General features: G+C 52.0%; 1 protein-coding gene across 1 annotated transcript in view; it reads left to right on the plus strand.

Annotated features, from left to right (window-relative positions):
* FAM20A (FAM20A golgi associated secretory pathway pseudokinase) overlaps positions 1-19155 on the plus strand; it is a 40101-nt gene that overhangs the window by 15093 nt on the left and 5853 nt on the right. Inside the window, exons 2-5 of the mRNA XM_068977163.1 lie at positions 13169-13353; positions 14212-14262; positions 15748-15826; positions 18775-18867. Of these exons, the coding sequence (XP_068833264.1) occupies positions 13169-13353; positions 14212-14262; positions 15748-15826; positions 18775-18867 (408 nt within the window). The remainder of the gene's footprint in view (positions 1-13168; positions 13354-14211; positions 14263-15747; positions 15827-18774; positions 18868-19155) is intronic.

Here is a 19155-nt window from a genome sequence, read left to right on the forward strand (position 1 = left end):
GAAATGGCAACCCACTTCAGTATTCTTGTCTGGAGAATCCTGTGGTCAGAGGACCCTGGTGGGCTACAGTCCACGGGGTCACAGAGTCAGACTAAAAGAACAGCTCCAGAAATTATATGCCCCCCACACACACGCACACACACACGCACACACATGTACACACACACACGTACACACACGCACACACGTACACACATGCGCACACGTACACACACACACATGTACACATATGCACATGCACACACATGTGCACGTATGTACACATGCACACACGTACACACATGCACACACGTATACACATGCACACACGTACACACGCACACGTACACACATGCACACATACCCACATGCACACACGTACCCACATGCGCACACACGTACACATGCACACACGTACGCACATGCACACATACCCACATGCACACACATACCCACATGCGCACACACGTACGCACATGCACACACATGTGCTCGCACAAGTGCACACACACACCTGGGGAAAGCCATTAGCTGATGTTTCTCGCTGACTTGGCAGAAATCCTCCTTTTCCTCTCTTTTTTTCACAAAGCATTTATCAAGCCAGTTCAGCAGGCTGCTCTTGCCTCACTGGGGACCTTTCCCTCTGACCTTGAGCTGGTGGCTTTGACAATGGCTGGCATCCATTCTGTACGGGTGCAGGGCTGGCCCCACCCCCACGGACTGTCACCTTTAACCCTCAGAACTGCCCGCCACGAGAGGCACTGGTATCCCATCTTCACGCGAGGACGGCCGCTCAGACAAGCTGGGTCTCACTGGAGCCCAGACATCAAAGGCAGCGGTGCACCAGCGATGCTAACTTTGCCTCACGTCTCACGTCGGGTCCTGGAGACAAAGCTGAGATGCCACCGGAGCGCACTGGTGGGCAGCGATCAGGGTCCCAGAGGCAGGATGGCCAGCACCGCGTCCAGCTCTCTGCTCTGGAAGCAGAGATCCTGTGCCATCCTGCAAGAGAGGAGGTTGTTAGTAAGCAGCAAAAGCTATGGAAAGAGCCGAACTCATCTGCCCTTATACACCGTAGACCTGCTTTGTATGGTTATACTGTAACGTCTTTGTTTTTATAATCGAGGGTGAAAGCGTTACTGGAATCTCTCGCCCACATTCTGACTCCAGCCTGGAGTCTCAGCACAGGTCTGCCGCTTCTTAGCCGGGCGACTTTGGAGAGCTCACCTGTGCGGCCTTCATCCGGGTCCCATTTCTTTACGGTGGATGTAGTAACAGTCACACTGACCTTACAAGGAGTTTCTGGGAGGAGTCCATGAGTAACAGTTGCAAATTGCTTCAGACAGTGCTTGACAAAAGGACTGATGCTGAAGTTGAAGCTCCAATACTTTGGCCATCTGATGTGAAGAGCTGACTCACTGGAAAAGACCCAGATGCTGGGAAAGACTGAAGGCAGAAGGAGAAGGGGACGACAGAGGATGGGATGGTTGGATGGCATCACCAACTCGATGGGCATGGGTTTGAGCAGACTCCGGGAGATGGCGAAGGACAGGGAGGCCTGGCGTGCTGCGTGCAGTCATGGGGGCGCAGAGAGTCGGGCACGACTGAGCAACTGAGCAACAACCGTGAGTAACACCCGCCACATGCTTCAGGCGGCACTGGGCGGCTCTAAGAACGGGGTGAGGGGAGCAATCTCCTTCCTCTCATCCAGGCCTCTTGGCCCCGTCAGGGTCGCTGCTCCTCTTCAAGCGGCACTGGGCCCTCTAAGAGCAGGGCGAGGGGAGCGGCCTCCTTCCTCTCATCCAGGCCTCTTGGCCCCGTCAGGGTCGCTGCTCCTCTTCCTCCCAATTTCTGTTCTCGTGACCGAGGTCCTCGTGGTTCCCCACCTGGCCCGGCCTCTGAGTGACCCTCCCAGCACTGGTTCCCCACATTCCATCCCCTCCGGCTCGACCCCTGACCTCTCACGGTGCACCAAGCCTGAGCCGTGACTCCAGGAGGTCAGGACGGGCCGGGTCTATTGCGACACCACTTCCAGGGAGAAAGTGACTGCATTTCAACCAGAAAGGAAGGGGTTTGTGTTGGGAAATCAGCCCAGTTAGCAAAATCTCACTGAAATCTTGGTACAGTTATTACTTTCTCAACAGAAAATAGACCAGCGGATTCAGTGTTTCCATCACCATCCTGGTGTTTAAGTTTCCATCAACATTCTCAACGTGTTTGTGTGCGTGCTCAGTCCTGTCCAGCTCTTTGCGACCCCTTGGACTGTAGCCTGCCAGGCTCCTCTGTCCACGGCATTTCCCAGAATACTGGAGCGGGCTGCCATTTCCTCCTCCAGGGGATCTTCCCGACCCAGGGATCGAACCCAGAACTCCTCTCTATCCGGTATTCGCAGGCAGGTTCTTTACCACAGCACCCCCTGAGAAGCCCTCACAGCCTCAGGATTTCTTGCAAAGCCTCACGGTCTGTGCGGCCTCCGTGGAAGAGCAGGGAGGTCTCGGCTCAGAACCGTGGTGTCAGTCTCTGCCTTTTCACTGACTGTGTCGTCCGCTTACCCGTGCGGACCTTCATCTCCTCCTGTGTAGTTTGGAGAAATGTAGTTTGGTCCCAGGACTTCGGGGAGCTAGAATAAGAGAATGCAGGGGAAAACCCCAAAATCCATTTCAGAAATGCAGGTATAAGAGCATTAAATAAAGTGATGCCTCCGATGCTAAACAAGCACCCAGGGCTGAGGGCAGAAGCCCCAGAATCCACATGCCCCCGAGTGGGTCCCAGCCTCCTCGTGGCTGGGAGCGGGGAGGCCCGTGGGCCAACTTCCAGCCCAGCCTGTGGGCGGAAATGAGCTACGTCACTTCCTGGCCAGAACCTTCAAAAGCTGGGGCTTCCCAGGTGGCGCTCGTGGTGCAGGCCCGCCTGCCAATGCAGGGGACACAGGGGACTCGGGCTCAGTCCCTGGGTTGGGAAGATCGCCTGGAGGAAGGTACGGCAACCCACGCCAGGATTCCTGCCTGGAGAATCCCATGCACAGAGGAGCCTGGCGGGCTAAGGTCGCAAAGAACGAGACACAACTTGGGACTGAACAACAAGGAGAAGACAAGGAAACACAGAGTCCGCCACCTTCTTGGAACAGGGGTGGGTGAAATTCCGCCAGAACGGAAATCACAGTCATTTCTCAGCAGGTTGCCCTCCCCCACAGGTCACTTCTCGTGCTGAGGAGGAAAAGAGACCAATTATCCTCTCCGTGGGGAAATCAGACGGAAAAATAATACATGCAGATCAGCACAGTGCACAGGCCAAGGGCTGGGGAGAATTTAACCTGCAGGGAAGCTGCAGGGAAATCTGCCTGCCAACCGTGGAATTACGCGACCCCCCCGCCAGAAGCCCCTAATTCAGCTCCCTCTCTACTGGGGCAGCCAAGGCCTGGGTGACAGGCGGTAAGGCCAAGTTCAAACACTTTTGAAAACGACTGTATTTGGGTCACCGTTTGTTCATTGAAGGATCCAGCGTGTGGGCTTTTAAGGCTCTTCTTTTTCCTTAGTTCACTCTGAACACTGCCTTTAGACTTAAAGTTCTGTTTTCTGCCAAAATGGTGAAATAGCCATCCAATGTCAGCGTCATTTGTTTATCGTGTGTGTGAGGGGGAGAGAGAAAAACATTTATTTGTTTATTTTAGGTCTCACAGTCAGAGGATGAAAAAGGCCAAAATCCAACATTGCATCCTTTGCGAGTACCACGTGGTTGCTATTTTATCCACATGCTTGTTGGGTTGGTACAAGCCTGACAGCTAAACAACTGCTGACTCACATGTGTCTTTTTTTAAACAATAAAATAATATTTAAATTTCTGCTGTGCAGAGTGTACGGGGGGAGGGTAGCAGAGCCCGAGGAAGGCTTTTAGGCTGCGTATGGAAAATCTTGAGTTTCTCAGAGTCCAGAGCCCATCACAGCAATTTTCAGGTCATTATCAGAGGATTAAGTGCTTCGTTTGCTCATGATTCTGTGGCTCCAGGCCAGGGCTTCTCAGCCTCAGCACTGCTGACATTTGGGGAAGATGATGTTCTGTCTTGCTGGGCTCAACAGAAAAGTAAATGAAATAGGAGAATGCATTGCAGGATGTTTGGTAGCGTCCGTCAGCACTGCCTCCACCAGCTGTGATGCCAAGACGTCTCTCAGTGGTGCCACCCACGAGGGGTGCAGTTGCCCCTAGTCGAGAACCTCAGGTCTACATCACAGAGGCGGGATCCTATGGGAACGTCTCATTCTCAGCCTGGGCCCTCCGCTCTGTAAATGGTCACACTGGGGTGAGAGTGAGGGCTCAGTGTTAACATTTGATGTTTCTCAAAGTCCATCGTGCCCACGCAGAATCCAGGGCGTGCTCTCCCGTGCTCAGAACGGAAAGCTTTAGGAAGTGCCCCCTGCACAGGAGGCCTGACCGCAGGACTTCTCAGAGCCTTGACTGTCCGTGTAACTGAGCCTCTCCCTGAGAGGTTACGCTTAGCAACTCTTTCTAGTTTCACGTGCATGGAGCAAGTGATGCTTGCTGGTCACTTCAGGGCTTAGCTCTGGGCCCAGGACCAGAATCTGGGAACCTTGGCCCAGCTGGAAGTTACCTGCTAGTCCCCTGCCTCGACTCCGGGGGATCCCTCGGAACAAAGATCACCCTGCCATCTTCTCCAGGGTGTCCAATCTACTGTCACCTTCGGCGATAGGTCTGGAAGTTGTTGCTTGGGTAGAGATACAGGTTTCTCGCTGAGGCCAGAGTCCCAGCTCCAGGAATGTCCCTCCAGGCTTGCCTTAGCATCCAGCTCATTGTGATGGGCCATCCAAAGTCAGCAAGGTCTGTTGACAACATGGTAACAACCTAGGTGTCCATCCACAGATGAATGGGTAGCGAAGATGTCGTTTATACAGTGGAATATTAGCCTTTAGAAAGAACGAGGTTTTGCCATTTGCAGCAACACGGGTGGGCTTGGAAGGCGTCGTGCTAAGTGAAATAAGTCAGACCAAGAAATAGAAATACTGTGCATCCTTCATACGTGGAACCTTAAAAAATACGACGAACCAGTGAGTGTGGCATAAAAGCAGCTTAGCACGCAGCGCCATAGCACATAGACTCGCAGACGTACGGAACAGACAGGCCACCAGTCGAGGGGGGCATATAAGGGGCCGGGGTGGGGGGTAGCAGCTGTTGGGTGTAAGATGGCCTCAAGGCTTCCGTGGACTTGTCTTGGCCTCAAAGACATAGGGATAAACGCAGCAGAAGGCAAGGGAGCAGAAGGGGATAAAGTGGGGCTATGCTGTTTGTTGGAGTCTGCCGGACAGAGCAGCAGGGAGGCGTCCCGGCCTGTTTGTGGAAAGTCACAGGATTCATTTGATTCTAATTGTATTGGAGTATAGTTGATTTACGACGTTGGGTTAATTTCTGCTGTACAGCAAAGTGACTCAGTATTTATATATATCAGTTCAGTTCAGTTGCTCAGTCGTGTCCAGCTCTTTGCAACTCCATGGACTGCAGCATGCCAGGCCTCCCTGTCCATCGCCAACTCCCAGAGTCTGCTCAAACTCATGCCCACCAAGTTGGTGACGCCATCCAACCATCTCATCATCCTCTGTTGTCCCCTCTCCTCCCACCTTCAATCTTTCCCAGCATCAGGGTCTTTTCCAGTGAGTCAGTTATTTGCATCAGGTGGCCAAAGTTTTGGAGTTTCAGCTTCAGCATCAGTCCTTCCAGTGAATATTGAGGACTGATCTACTTCAGGATGGACTGGTTGGATGTAAGTGACTCAGTTTATATATAAATGTTGTGCTTAGTCACTCAGTCGTGTCTGACTCTGCGACAGCGACGGGAGCCTGCCAAGCTCCTCTGTCCATGGGATTCTCCAGACCAGAATACTGGAGTGGGTTGCCATGCCCTTCTCTAGGGGATCTTCCCAACCCAGGGGTCAAACCCAGGTGTCCCACATTGCAGGCAGATTCTTTACCAACTGAGCCACAAGGGAAGCCCATAGATACATGTTCTTACTCACACTCTCTTCCATGATGGTTTATCCCAGGATATTGACTATAGTTCCCTGACGTCACGGATTTCAGCGGTGAGCCCACCAGACTGCTGAGGGGCATTTGGAGAGAATCCTCTGTTCCAGATAATTCTGTCGTGGGGACATGCAGCCTGCATGGGCCCAGTGGTCTCAGAAATAAAGTGCATTTCCGAGGCAGGTTGCAATCAAGTGTATTTCTATGTTATGTATGAAATCTTATGTATGTATGAAAACAAGGTTCTAGTAATTTGTTGACATCTTTTCTCATTCCAAAGAAATAGTCACTCTCATGCCTGATTTTGTGATCACAGCTTTATACTCTTTTTCTTAGAAATTGTCTTCCAAATATATAACCATCAGGTCCCATTAAACCTGGATCATTCTTATTCACAAGAGAAATAGGATAAGAAAGAGGAAGGTACTTCCAAACTTGCCACCACCCAAACAAAATAACTCTGGGACAATGTTCTTCCGGTGACCATTGTCAAGGTAAGAATATTGAAACAGATAATATGGATAAAACAGATGCACAGATTTAGATAGAAAGCCAAGTCCTCAGAGGCTCACCATAATGCTTTCATAATTTTCTTTATGGCAGAGTGCTTATGGAAATTCAGGAAATGAGTAAGATAATAAATAAGTCAGAAAGAACCTTGTGCGTTCCCATCCAGCAGAGATGGAACTCTAGTGTGACAGTGTGACCCCTGTATTCCAAACATTTTTCCCCTTGAGTTTTTTGATGCTGGTGTTTTGGAGTCTGGTGGAGTTTTTGCAGCAGGAAAATTGTTCGGGCATCCAAGGATCAGTTATTTATAGAGCGTTTCCTGCATGCAGAGCACTTGGTCAAATTCTAAGGAAGATGCAGAAATCTTAGGCAGGTTCCTGCCCTCAAGAAACGAAGAGTTTAGTTGGGAAGAAAACACACAACGTGGCTCTGAAATCTTCCCCTGGTGCCCCCATCTCCCTCCCGATGCGGCCACACAAGGACCGTGGAACTGTTTCCAGCAGAAGGAATTTGCCTGAGCACCTGCCAGCCACTCCTGCCTCCCTCCTGCTGTTCAGGATCCTACGTGCGGATGGTCTAGACTCTGCGAACCTCCACGGATCATCTGTCCTGAGCCAGGTGATGGGGTTCAGGAGCCCCATCATACCTCTGCACTTGGCTCAGCATCTCCCAGACATGCTGGGGAATGAACAGAGCGTGGTGCTGGGGGGGGGGGGTCAATTAATTAGAAAATAATTCATGGATAATCACCAGATTCCTCCCCAGGGGACCTCAGTAAGGCAGAGAGGATGTCACTTCTCATCACTGGTTCGTAACCAGTGAGTGTGGCAAAATGTAAATTCTAAGTCATGCAATTGGAATAGCTCTGCTAAGAGGGCTTGGCACCCTTGCTTTTGGCTGGGAACCTGTGTCCAGATGCCAAAGAGAGACTGGTTATTTCAGCAGAAAGGACAGAAATTAATCCTCAAGATCAGTTCAGGCTGTCCTGACTAGGAGAACCGAGAAATTTATGAGATGATACAGTTAGAGGGAAGAGTAGCAGGCATGGTTTCAGGGAACTTTAGCATCAGAGCAAACCTACGCTATCCGAACAGCATGCAGGTCAGCTTCTCCTTTGTAAGCCTGTGATTCCCATTTACTGTCTTTCCAGAAAAATACAGAGGGTACTTCTCAGTGCAGCTGAGATAAGGAGGACATTCATCCATTCCCCAGGGATTTATCGAGTACCCGTTACATGCGGCAAGGCCAACAGCAGAGATGGGAAGCATGTAGAGATTTGCAGGCTCAAGAGAGAGGCTCACATTCAGTTGTAGAACTGGAAACGCTTCAAAGAGGACGTTCCTAGGGAGTTTGGCCCTGGAAGCTGCAGAAGAAAATGTGGAGGCGGGCGTTCCCACGGGAGAAGCTGCATGAGGCGGGGAAGACCCCCTGCAAAGGCAGTTCTTGTGTGCGTCAGTTGTTTAATTGCAAAATTACGGAAATGCATCAAGTAAAAAGGGAAAGTCACTCCTCATCACCCCCAAGGCCAACTCTCATTAATGGTTTGTGTACTTTTCGTGCACAGCAAATTGTTTGTGTTTACATGTATATGTAAATGATATTTTTAACAACAACAAAAACAAACTGTGCTGAAATTGGAAATTATTCTATGGCCCTAAATACAGAGCCATCCCTGGAATACCGTATCATAGACGCCTGCTTGTGTAGTTATAAACAACACTCTGTGCTGACTCACTCAGTCGTGTCCAGCTCTTTTCTACCCCGTGGCTCCTCTGTCCATGGGATTCTCCAGGCAAGAATACTGGAGTGGGTTGCCATGCCCTCCTCCAGGAGATCTTCCCAACTCTGAGATCGAACCCAAGTCTCCTGCATTGCAGGTGAATTCTTTACTGTCTGAGCCACCAGGGACACACAAATAGCAGTGTGGTGAACATCTTTGAACACACTTTCTTGCACACTTGAGCAAACTGGATAAGCTGCAGAAATGAAATTTCTGAGTCAAGGGGCGTGTATGTGTACGCTCAGTTGTTCAGCTGTGTCTGGCTCTTAGCTTGTGAGGCTCCTCTGCCCAGGGAATTTTTCAAGCAAGAATACTGGAGGGTTGCCATTTCCCACTCCCATGGATCTTCCCGATCCAGGGACTGAACCCTGGGTCTCCTGTGCGTCTCCCGCATTGACAGGCAGATTCTTTACACTGAGCCACCTAGGAAGCCCCGCTAAGTATAAATTCTGAAACGGAAAACTGCCCTCTGCAAAGATGTGCCAATTACGCTTTCATCAATGATGCAAGAAAGCACTATAATAATGCTAGTCAATACGCCTGTTTAAACCCTTTTAAGGTTTCCATTTTAAAAGGGTTTTGTAATTGTAAAATTTGTGTAGATAACTACACAAGTTGGGCTGTATAGGAAAACTATTGACAAGAGAGGAAAGCAAGTTTCAGGACAGTGTGGATGTTGTTATCAAATCCGTAAAATAACAGTGGAGAGAGACAAGGGAAAAAACACTGGCCACAGCAGTTACCTCTGGGGAGGGGAAGCTGGCGAATGAGCAGACATGGATGAGAGAGGTTTCCGAAATGTAAGATTTTGAACCGTGCAAATATTTCCTATTCAAAACTAAAGACTGTTATATATATATTTCAAATCTGAAAGAGGTGCTGCTCCTTCCAGGAAACAATTTTCGTGGAAAATCCAGTTCTGCAGAGAAAAAGGAGCAGAGTGCTGTTTCCTCCTTCCCTCAAGGTCACGGGACTTGGAACCCAGGTTTTCTTTTTATTGATGAAACAACACCCGTCAGTACTTCGTGCTTTATTTTCTGGTATCTAGTTTCAGTTCAGTTCAGTCACTCCGTCGTGTCTGACTCTTTGCGACCCCGTGAATCACAGCACACCAAGCCTCCCTGTCCATCACCATCTCCCGGAGTTCACCCAAACTCACGTCCATCGAGTCGGTGATGCCATCCAGCCATCTCATCCTCTGTCGTCTCCTTCTCCTCCTGCCCCCAATCCCTCCCAGCATCAGAGTCTTTTCCAATGAGTCAACTCTTCTCATGAGGTGGCCAAAGTACTGGAGTTTCAGCTTTAGCATCATTCCTTCTAAAGAAATCCCAGGGCTGATCTCCTTTAGAATGGAATGGTTGGACCTCCTTGCAGTCCAAGGGACTCTCAAGAGTCTTCTCCAACACCACAGTTCAAAAGCATCAATTCTTCGGCACTCAGCCTTCTTCACAGTCCAACTCTCACATCCATAGATGACCAATGGAAAAACCATAGCCTTGACTAGACAGACCTTTGTTGGCAAAGTAATATCTCTGCTTTTTAATATGCTATCTAGGTTGGTCATAACTTTCCTTCCAGGAGTAAGCGTCTTTTAATTTCATGGCTGTAATCACCATCTGCACTGATTTTGGAGCCCCCAAAAATAAAGTCTGACACTGTTTCCACTGTTTCCCCATCTATTTTCCATGAAGTGATGGGACCAGATGCCATGATCTTCGTTTTCTGAATGTTGAGCTTTAAGCCAACTTCTTCACTCTCCTCTTTCATCTACTTTAGGTCTTCCTTTAAAGGTAAGGCTACTTTGCCAGGAATATCTTGGCTGATATTGTATGTAGCAATCCTCATATATACAATATTTTTTCATATAGTGATATTTACTGTTGCCACGTTAAGCTGCATTTTTAGAAATCTACTTTATTTTTTTCATTGGGTATAGCAAACAGGGGTAGAAAGCAGGTAACTTCTGTGTTCACCATTTTTAAAAATCCTCATTTTGTATTGAAGTACACCTGATTAGGGCATCCCTGGTGCTCAGTGGTCAGGAATCTACTTCCCAGTGCAGGAGACATGGGTTCGATCCCTGAGTGGGAAAGATCCCCCTGGAGAAGGAAATGACAACCCACTCCAGTGTTCATGTCTGGGAAATCCCATGGACAGAAGAGCCTAGTGGGCTATAGTCCATGGGGTCGCAGAGTCAGACCCAACTGAGTGACTAAACAACTAACAATGCTGTGTCTGTCTCAAGTGCACAGCAGAGCGGTTCGGGCACACATACGTGTGCCTCTATTCTTCCCCAGATTCTTTTCCCGTTTAGGTTATTACAGACACTGAGCAGAGTTCCCTGTGCTGTGTAGGAAGTCCTAGTCGGTCACCTATTTTACCGTTTTTATCTTTGCAGGCACACAGCCCCAGTCAGCACACAGGTCAGGGGGCTGCAAAGCGGGCTCTCCTTGAGGGGAAAAGCTCCGACGGGTGCCATTCGCCACTTTCCGCGGTGTAAATGCTCCCACGATGGTGTTTGTCGAGCTCCCTGTCCAAGTCAGCTCAGGCACTCTCTGCTGGTTGTCCCCAGGGAACAAAGGGCACACAAACATTTCTAAAAAAAAAAAAGATGACTCTCAGCAGCTCTACCTTAGCCATTAAACAAACAAACAAACAAAAAGGCCCAGTGGGAAGGATCCCCTGACGGCCTTTCTCCCTCTCCCCACCCCGCTCTGCCCAGGTTGTGACTCGGGCTCTGGCAGGGGCTGAACAGCTACCCAGAGAGCCAGGAGTCCCCACCCAGAGGGAAGCATGGACCTTTAAAGAGCAGCCTGTCCGCTGTCACAAGCTACACTTTATTTGCCACGTTTATTTTTCAGTTTGGAGGCTGGAACCCTGACTGTTGTTATAACCAGAACCCGTCAGCTCTCAGCTCCACTTAAGAAAACTCGACCCTGCCCCTCACCGCCCAGTCCAGTCTGGCCGTGATCCTTGTCTCTCTCTCTCTGAACTTCTCTGAGCTGCCCGACCTCAGGGAGCCTGGCGCAGTTCAGGACTGGGCAGTCTTCCCACCAGGCTCCCGGCAGAGCTGAGCAGTCCCAGAGTTTGCGCCTCAGAGCAGCCTTGGGAACCGGAATAAAACCCAGATGAGTGTGAATAAAGTAAGCGAAGGCTGGCAGGTGTGGCCCAGCAGGTAAACGTCAGGGGCTGCCGCAGTTTAACGGGTCACCTTTCAGACGACAGCAGCAGGAGCTCAGGGACCCCCAGGACCAGGTCACAATCGGACGTGCACTGTAGCCTGGCGGGAAGGTGAACAGGATGCAGAAACTCACCCCGGAGACCAGCATGTGCGGTCCATCGTCCAATAATCAGAAGGCTACAACGGAAGGAAGGAAGCTATTCTGCATCAGCCCGCGGGGCAGAGCCAAGACTCCGTGGGGGAAGCTCTGGAAAGACCTTGGCTCAGTTTTGGAAAGTGCTTTCTCACAGACCTGGCCCGATGAATCGGGCTACTCCTGGGTGTAGCCCAGGAGGAGAAGGGGGTGACAGAGGAGGAGACGGTTGAATGGCGTCCCTGATCCAATGGACATGAATGTGAGCAAGCTCTGAGGGACGGTGAATGACAGGGAGACCTGGGGCGCTGTAGTCCATGGGGCCGCAAAGAGTCAGACACGACTGAGCGACTGAACAACAGCTCTGGGTGTGATACACCCCCTCCACAGGAGCTGACCACGGACAAAACAGACAGCACCTTGGTAGGAATATTGTAAGTGGAACAAGGCATTAGGTTCAAGGGTCTTTCAGATCACTCCCAAGAGAAATAAGGGTGTAGCGGGAGACCCAAATCCTGCCCCATCAACCCACACGACCCTCACCGTCACTTAACTCGCCAGATGACTGGCACCGCCTTGCCTTGCCTTCCAATATGAAGGGCTCCATCTTTCCACGCACCCATCGGTTCATCCGTCTTTGCTCTCCGATCCTCGGTACACCTGTCCCTTGCCTGCCTCTTGTAGTTGTGTGCACCTTGTCCCCAGTCCCAGAGCACATCTCCCCTCAGTCCAAACGCCACCCGTGTGAAGCCCCTGAAGCCCCCTTTCTCCCACCCGAGTCTCCCTCTGACACTTGACCACACAGCCGCCCGTCCCTTCCCCAGCGGGTCAGGCACCTTAGTCTGGACGCGTGTCTGGCGGGTGACCTAGGACTGCCTCACATTCGCTCTGAACGTCTCAGACACCCAGCTGGTCTCCCAGACGAGACTCGGAGCCCCCGCCCCGCCGGGGCGCTGGCTTCCACTTTGCTCTTATGGTCCTGGCAGGAAAGTTTCCTGAGCAGAACAATCGGTACCTGGCTAATTAATTCTTCTCATCTTATAGGACAGACTAATTAATCTAACTCAGCCTCCAGCTCTCTCATCCTTCTCGTTGTCACCAATTACCTTCTCTCTCCTATCTCCTGCCTCCTAAGGTCAAGAAATTACTGAGAAATATAAAAGATAGACTTTCTCATGGGAAAGTCCAGGAAGAGGCCCAGGATCACTCCCGGAGATAGCAGAGTGCACGAGGCCCCCAAGTTTACTCTCAGCCACACCCGTCCCCCTTGCAGCGTGTGTCACTGCCTGTGGTTAGGTGCTTGTGTAGGTGCGTGTAGCACTGCGGACCTGTCGGGCCACTTCACCTACTGGACTGTAAGTGCTCTGAGGGCGGGGAGTCTGGTGGCCGCCGTGCCCCCGCGGCATCTAAGCTCATATCGAGCCTCGTGCACACAGATGCTTCATGGTCTTGCTGAAGGAACGAAAGGGCGGGTGGAGCGTCCAGGTGTGGCGCTCCTGCGGGTCTTTGCGTTCTCTTTCCCCCAACTGAAAAAAAAACACTCTTCACGCTTTCAGACGACACAAGATGTACAGAGAGCAGCTGAACCTCACGTCCCCGGAACCCCCAGTGCAGCTCCGCCAGGACGCCAGCTGGGTCCAGTTCCACCTGGGGATCAACCGCCACGGCCTGTACCCCCGGTCCAGCCCCGTCGTCAGCAAACTCCTTCAGGACATGAGGCACTTTCCCACCATTAGCGCTGGTGAGCGTCACAGACCAGCAGGGAGACTTTCTCCCCGGGAGGCTGGGAAACCATCTCAGGCTGGGCTCCACGGTGAAATATTAGAGGGCTGATTCTGACACTCAACAGAGTAAGAAGAAGGAAAACACAAACATTGATCTTTTAAGCTCTGAAAGCGCTCTTACGACCATGATCTCATAAGGGAGGCACAGGAGGTGTCTGTACCTAAAAAGGTGATGTCACTGTTGATCCTGTTCGCCTTTCCTGTCTGGCCGCTGTCTCTTATACAGTGATCTTATGATGTAGACCAGGGATCCCCAACCTCCCGGCCACTAACTGGTACCTCCTGCCTAATCAGCAGCAGCATTAGATTAGAAATAAAGTGCACAATAAGTATAACACGCTTGAATCATCCTGAAACCATCCCCCACACACACCCCGAGGTAGGTAGAAAAATTGTCTTCCATGAAATTGGTCCCTGGTGCTAAAAAGTTGGGGACCACTGAGCCTAGACAATATCTTTGCTGTTTCACGGATGGGAACACTAAGACTCCGAAACCTTAGGCAGCCTGGCCGAGGACCAGTGGTGGCCTGCTGTCTCAGGTCACAAGCAGTACGCGAGTCTAAGGGACACACTGAGGGATCTGCAGACTCCAAACTATTAACGCATCGGCTTCCCAAACAGGCGTGGCCGGAATGTCCACTGAAGGGCCAGGGAACGTGAGGTCAGGATGGAGCAGGGTGGGAGACTGTGGCCCCAAACGGGGCTTGGGGAGACTCCTTACGAAACAGTCAAGGGCCCCAGGCCGCCTCCCACTCTCCCTCCTCTGATGTCTGAACTAGAGTTGATGTCTTCACAGGCCTTCTTGTCCTTTGCAGATTACAGTCAGGACGAGAAGGCCCTGCTTGGAGCCTGCGACTGCTCCCAGAGTAAGAGGCCTGGCCCCGCCCCTGGCCTTGGCCCCGCCCCCGCCTCGTCGCTGGTTCCACCCTAGTTGTGGCCCCGCCCCTGGCCTTGGCCCCGCCCCCGCCTCGTCGCTGGTTCCACCCTAGTTGTGGCCCCGCCCCTGGCCTTGGCCCCGCCCCACCCCATTCCTGGCCCCGCCTCGTCTCCGGTTCCTCCCTAGCCGTGGCCCCGCCCCTGTCCCGCCCCCTTACCCCTGGGAACCCGGTACCTGGCGGCAGCCTGGAGGTCCCACGGGCCTCCCCAGGGGACCGGGTAGCGAGCGGAGGGGCATGAGCCCCCTGCCTCCTCTCCCCACTCGCACAGAAGGGAAGGCCTTCGAGAGGAGCTTGCAGGTGGGCCGGATCGGGCGGCCCGCGAACCCTACCCAGCGTTGTCGCGGGGTCGAGGAGCTGGTTAGAAAAGCGGAGTCTCGGTCTCCACTCTGATTTTCTGAATCAGAATCTGGGTTCTCACAAAATCTTCGAGGGACTGGAGTACATTTTCAGAGTTAGGAAGCCGTGGGGCAGGGCCGTGGCTCTCAACCCGGCCGGCGACAAGCGACAGTGACCCGGGGGCGGGGTGGGGAGTGGGGGGGCGGTGGTCAGTGGCCTGGGGGAGGAGGCCCAGGCGTTAGCATGGCAGAAACCCTAGTGTCTCAGGCAGCCAGGCTGACTCCCTGGGGTGAAGATTCATGCAGGCCAAAGACGGGCCTGGGGTGCAGCCCAGTCCTTGGGAAGGGGTGCTCTGTACTGGGGTTCAGATGTTCACGGACACGGAGCTCACAGCCAGTCACCATCGGCCCAGCAACCTCCTCCACTGGCCTCAGTGAACTGAACACACGTCAGAAATGTCCGTGTGTCCTGACCTGTCAAAGGCTTAAAAGACAAGATTGTAGGGCCTGGGGCTTCCCTGTTCTTTACTTCCGCCCCTGCCATCCGCTGTTCGTTGGAAGGCAAAGGTGAGGGGCAGGGCCAGGGGAGTCAGGGTTAGGGTTAGGGAGCCAGGAGGTAGCACCTGCCAGCAGGGTCTCGCAGGGGCCCCTCAGGTGTCACGAGGCCCCGTCACCGCCTAGGTGTCCAGTCTTACTAGGAAGAGATGTTGGTCACAAGTCCAGGGCGACGTGACAGGTGGCAGGTTCAGCGTCTCTAAGGCGAGGTTGAAGCAGAGAGGAGGAGGTCAGATCTTCTCAGGAAAATGTCCTTTCGGGATTTTCAGAGCGCGTCCCTCTGGGGAAACCTGCATTGTTTGCCCCTTTCCGACAACAGCAGAGAAAGTCTTCTCTTGAGTCCCTGGACACTCTCCGTAACCGGACTGGACTTCACTCCGCAGGCTTTGAGAGCAAATTCTAGTCTTAGGGTCTCCAGTGAGAGAGAAGAGAAGAAACGGGCTGGGCTTGTGGAATGAATAAAGGGCCACAGCCCCCAGCCTGGGCCCAGAAGCACCGTTAACTCCCCATTCTTCCCATGCAGTCGTGAAACCCAGTGGCGTCCACCTCAAACTGGTTCTGAGGTTCTCGGACTTCGGGAAGGCCATGTTCAAACCAATGAGGTAAGTGACTCCTTTCTGCACCCCCACGCCCAGCTGTGGCAGCCATAATAAAAGTTTAATCTTCATTTTATAAAGTTTAGTCCCAAGCCAGAGTATCATTTTAAAATGTACTTCTTGAAAAAGCATGCATTTTTTTTCTATTAAGTAATGTAGACAGAATTTGTCCCTTTTTATAAAAGGAAAGCAGAAATTTATCTTTGGGTAATATAAATGATGAGCACAGAGATTATTTTTTTAATGTAATATAAAAGACGCTTACTCCTTGGAAGAAAAGTTATGACCAACCTAGATAGTATATTCAAAAGCAGAGACATTACTTTGCTGACTAAGGTCCGTCTAGTCAAGGCTATGGTTTTTCCAGCCAGTGGTAATCTATGGATGTGAGAGCTGGACTGTGAAGAAGGCTGAGCGCCGAAGAATTGATGCTTTTGAACTGTGGTGTTGGAGAAGACTCTTGAGAGTCCCCTGGACTGCAAGGAGATCCAACCAGTCCATTCTGAAGGAGATCAGCCCTGGGAGTTCTTTGGAAGGAATGATGCTGAAGCTGAAACTCCAGTACTTTGGCCACCTCATGAGAAGAGCTGACTCATTGGAAAAGACTCTGAGGCTGGGAGGGATTGGGGGCAGGAGGAGAAGGGGACGACAGAGGATGAGATGGCTGGATGGCATCACGGACTCGATGGACGTGAGTCTGAGTGAACTCCGGGAGATGGTGATGGACAGGGAGGCCTGGCGTGCTGCGATTCATGGGGTTGCAGAGAGTCGGACACGACTGAGCGACTGGACTGAACTGATAATACAGTACAGAAGTGAAAGTCTTATTCACTCAGTCGTGTCTGACTCTGCAACCCCACGGTCTGTATCCCGCCAGGCTCCTCTGTCCATGGGATTCTCCAAGCAGGAATACTGCAGTGGGTTGCCATTTCCTTCTCCAGGGGATCTTCCCAACCCAGGGATCAAGCCCACATCTCCCGCACTGCAGGCAGATTCTTTACCACTGAGCCACCTGGGAAGTCCACAACACAGTACCTACAATAAGAAACCTGAATATTCGTTGGAAGGACTGATGCTGCAGGTGAAGCTCCAGCTCTTTGGTCGCCTGATGTGAAGAGACAACTCACTGGAAAAGACCCTGATGCTGGGAAAGACTGAGGGCAGGAGGAGAAGGGGCGACAGAGGACGAGATGGCTGGATGGCCTCACTGGTTCAATGCACACAAGTTTGAGCAAACTCTGGGAGACAGTGAAGGACAGGGAAGCCTGGTGGGCTGCAGTTCATGGGGTCACAAAGAGTCAGACACGACTTAGCAACTGAACAGCAACTGTGATAAATGCATCCATGCTAGTCAGGCTTTGGGAAGCAAATGACTCTCAAATTTAAAATCACGCCTAAATACGCCATGCAAAGATGAAATGATTCAGTGAATTCGGAAGGGCAGCCAAAGGACTGTATATTCTTTTTTCAATTTTTATTTTTTCTTTACTTACTTTTTTTTTTTTTAGCCGCTCCACTTGGCTTACAGGATCTTAGTTCCCCGACCAGGGACTGAACCCGTGGGTCATAGCAGTGAAAGGGTTCAGTCCTAACCACTGGACCATCAGGGAACTCCCAGAGTGTGTATTCTTACATACAGAATTCAGGAATTAAAGCAAGCTCAGGACACACAGACAGTCCTCACTGACCTGGACATCGGGCAATGCTAACACGTAGTTCAGGGTCAGGCCTGGCCCTGGGAGCCTGTACTTCAAAAGTGGCTGCGCCTTTGAAAAGAGCGTCCCCACTTTGGGCAGCCCCTTGCTGTGGTTTCCAGGACTGGCTGGTGATTTTCTTTTATGTTTTGTTTTGAAGGTTTTCTTTTATTTGGACCTTTTCTAAAGTTTTATTGAATTTGTTACAATGTTGCTTCTGTTTCATGTTTTGGTTTTTTGGCCACAAGCATGTGGGATCCTAGCTCGCTCTGGATCAGGGATGGAGCCCATCCCCCTGGCTTGGAAGGCGAAGTCTTAACCACCCGAGCGCGGGGGGAGTTCCAAGGATGCTGGTTTCAGCAGAGCGCACGGCACTGTTCCCCTGGCAGGTGCCGCTTACTTAATGGCTTTCCACAAAATGACATTTGTTGACATTGACATCACTCTTGCAGCCACCGTGCAGCCCCATGCGGTGGATTATAAAATTATTCCAAGACCGTCCCTCTTCAGATGATTATCGGCGTCCAGGCCAGTCACCGCGGGGCCAGCAGGCAGGGCGCCCTGCATTAGTGGGAGACGCCTTGCTGAGCTTACACACCCAGCAGCCGGCTCCTCACTACCAGGCAGGGGATGCTTTTCAGCGATGCAGTCGAGATTTCTTAATGTTTATAAACAAATACCCTCGACGCCAGCCTCCCTCCCGTCTCTGGCAGGGCCGGTCTCACGACCCAGTGGAGGTGCGTCTGTGAGGACGGTGGGTCCACGCACCCAGGACCTTCCTGCTCTTCCAGTGTCCGTCCTGCTGGATCGCATCTCTGGGGCACTTGTCCTTTCATGAGGTTCTGCTCAGACCCGGCCTCTCAGTCCTCGGCCTCCGGGTCTAGCCCACCTCTGGTCTGCTGGCCAGCACCCCGTCCTCCCTGTGTCTGCAGGGAGTGCATTTCTTCACTCTCAATGACTGGGCTTTTCAGAGAATCAGCCACTGTCATCAAAGTGGCTCGAGTGGGAGGCCTGGTGAGGAGGGGGCAGGGGGCAGGGGGCCACAGGACAGTCAGCGTCCTACAAGCAGCCTGGCTCCTCCCACTTGCAGGTCCCGCTGAGCAGAGGGGCCTCCGCCGCTCCTACGTGGGGTCCCTCCCCTGTGCGAGCTCGGAAAGCACAGACATGCATCTCCTTTCTGGCTGGTCGCATGTATCAGCTCTGCTCCCAGGCTCCTACCCGAGGACTGAGTCCAGGGCCTGTCTCCTCCCTTCCTTCCAGACAGCAGCGAGATGAAGAGACGCCCGAGGACTTCTTCTATTTCATTGACTTTCAGAGACACAACGCGGAGATCGCTGCTTTCCACCTGGACAGGTAGCGCTGGCCCCAAGGAGGCGGTGCTGGCTGCAGAGGCCAGTCCTGAGAGGTGCCCCAGCCCACCCACCCCCACCTCTCCCGTCCGTTCCTCCTGCTGGATTTTCTTGGTGGATCCCAGTGATGCCTTCAAACCCAACACAACCCATCAGCCCTGGGGATTGCAAAACACAAGGCCTTTTAATGTAACAAGGAGTGCTTGGTACGGAAAGGAGACCTGCCAGGCTGCCTGTGGCTCAGTGTCCTGACCTGAGAGTGGGGAGAATGCGCCCCCTGCCACTTCCCCAA

This window comes from Capricornis sumatraensis, chromosome 8, assembly GCF_032405125.1.
Source record: "Capricornis sumatraensis isolate serow.1 chromosome 8, serow.2, whole genome shotgun sequence".
NCBI lineage: Eukaryota > Metazoa > Chordata > Mammalia > Artiodactyla > Bovidae > Capricornis > Capricornis sumatraensis.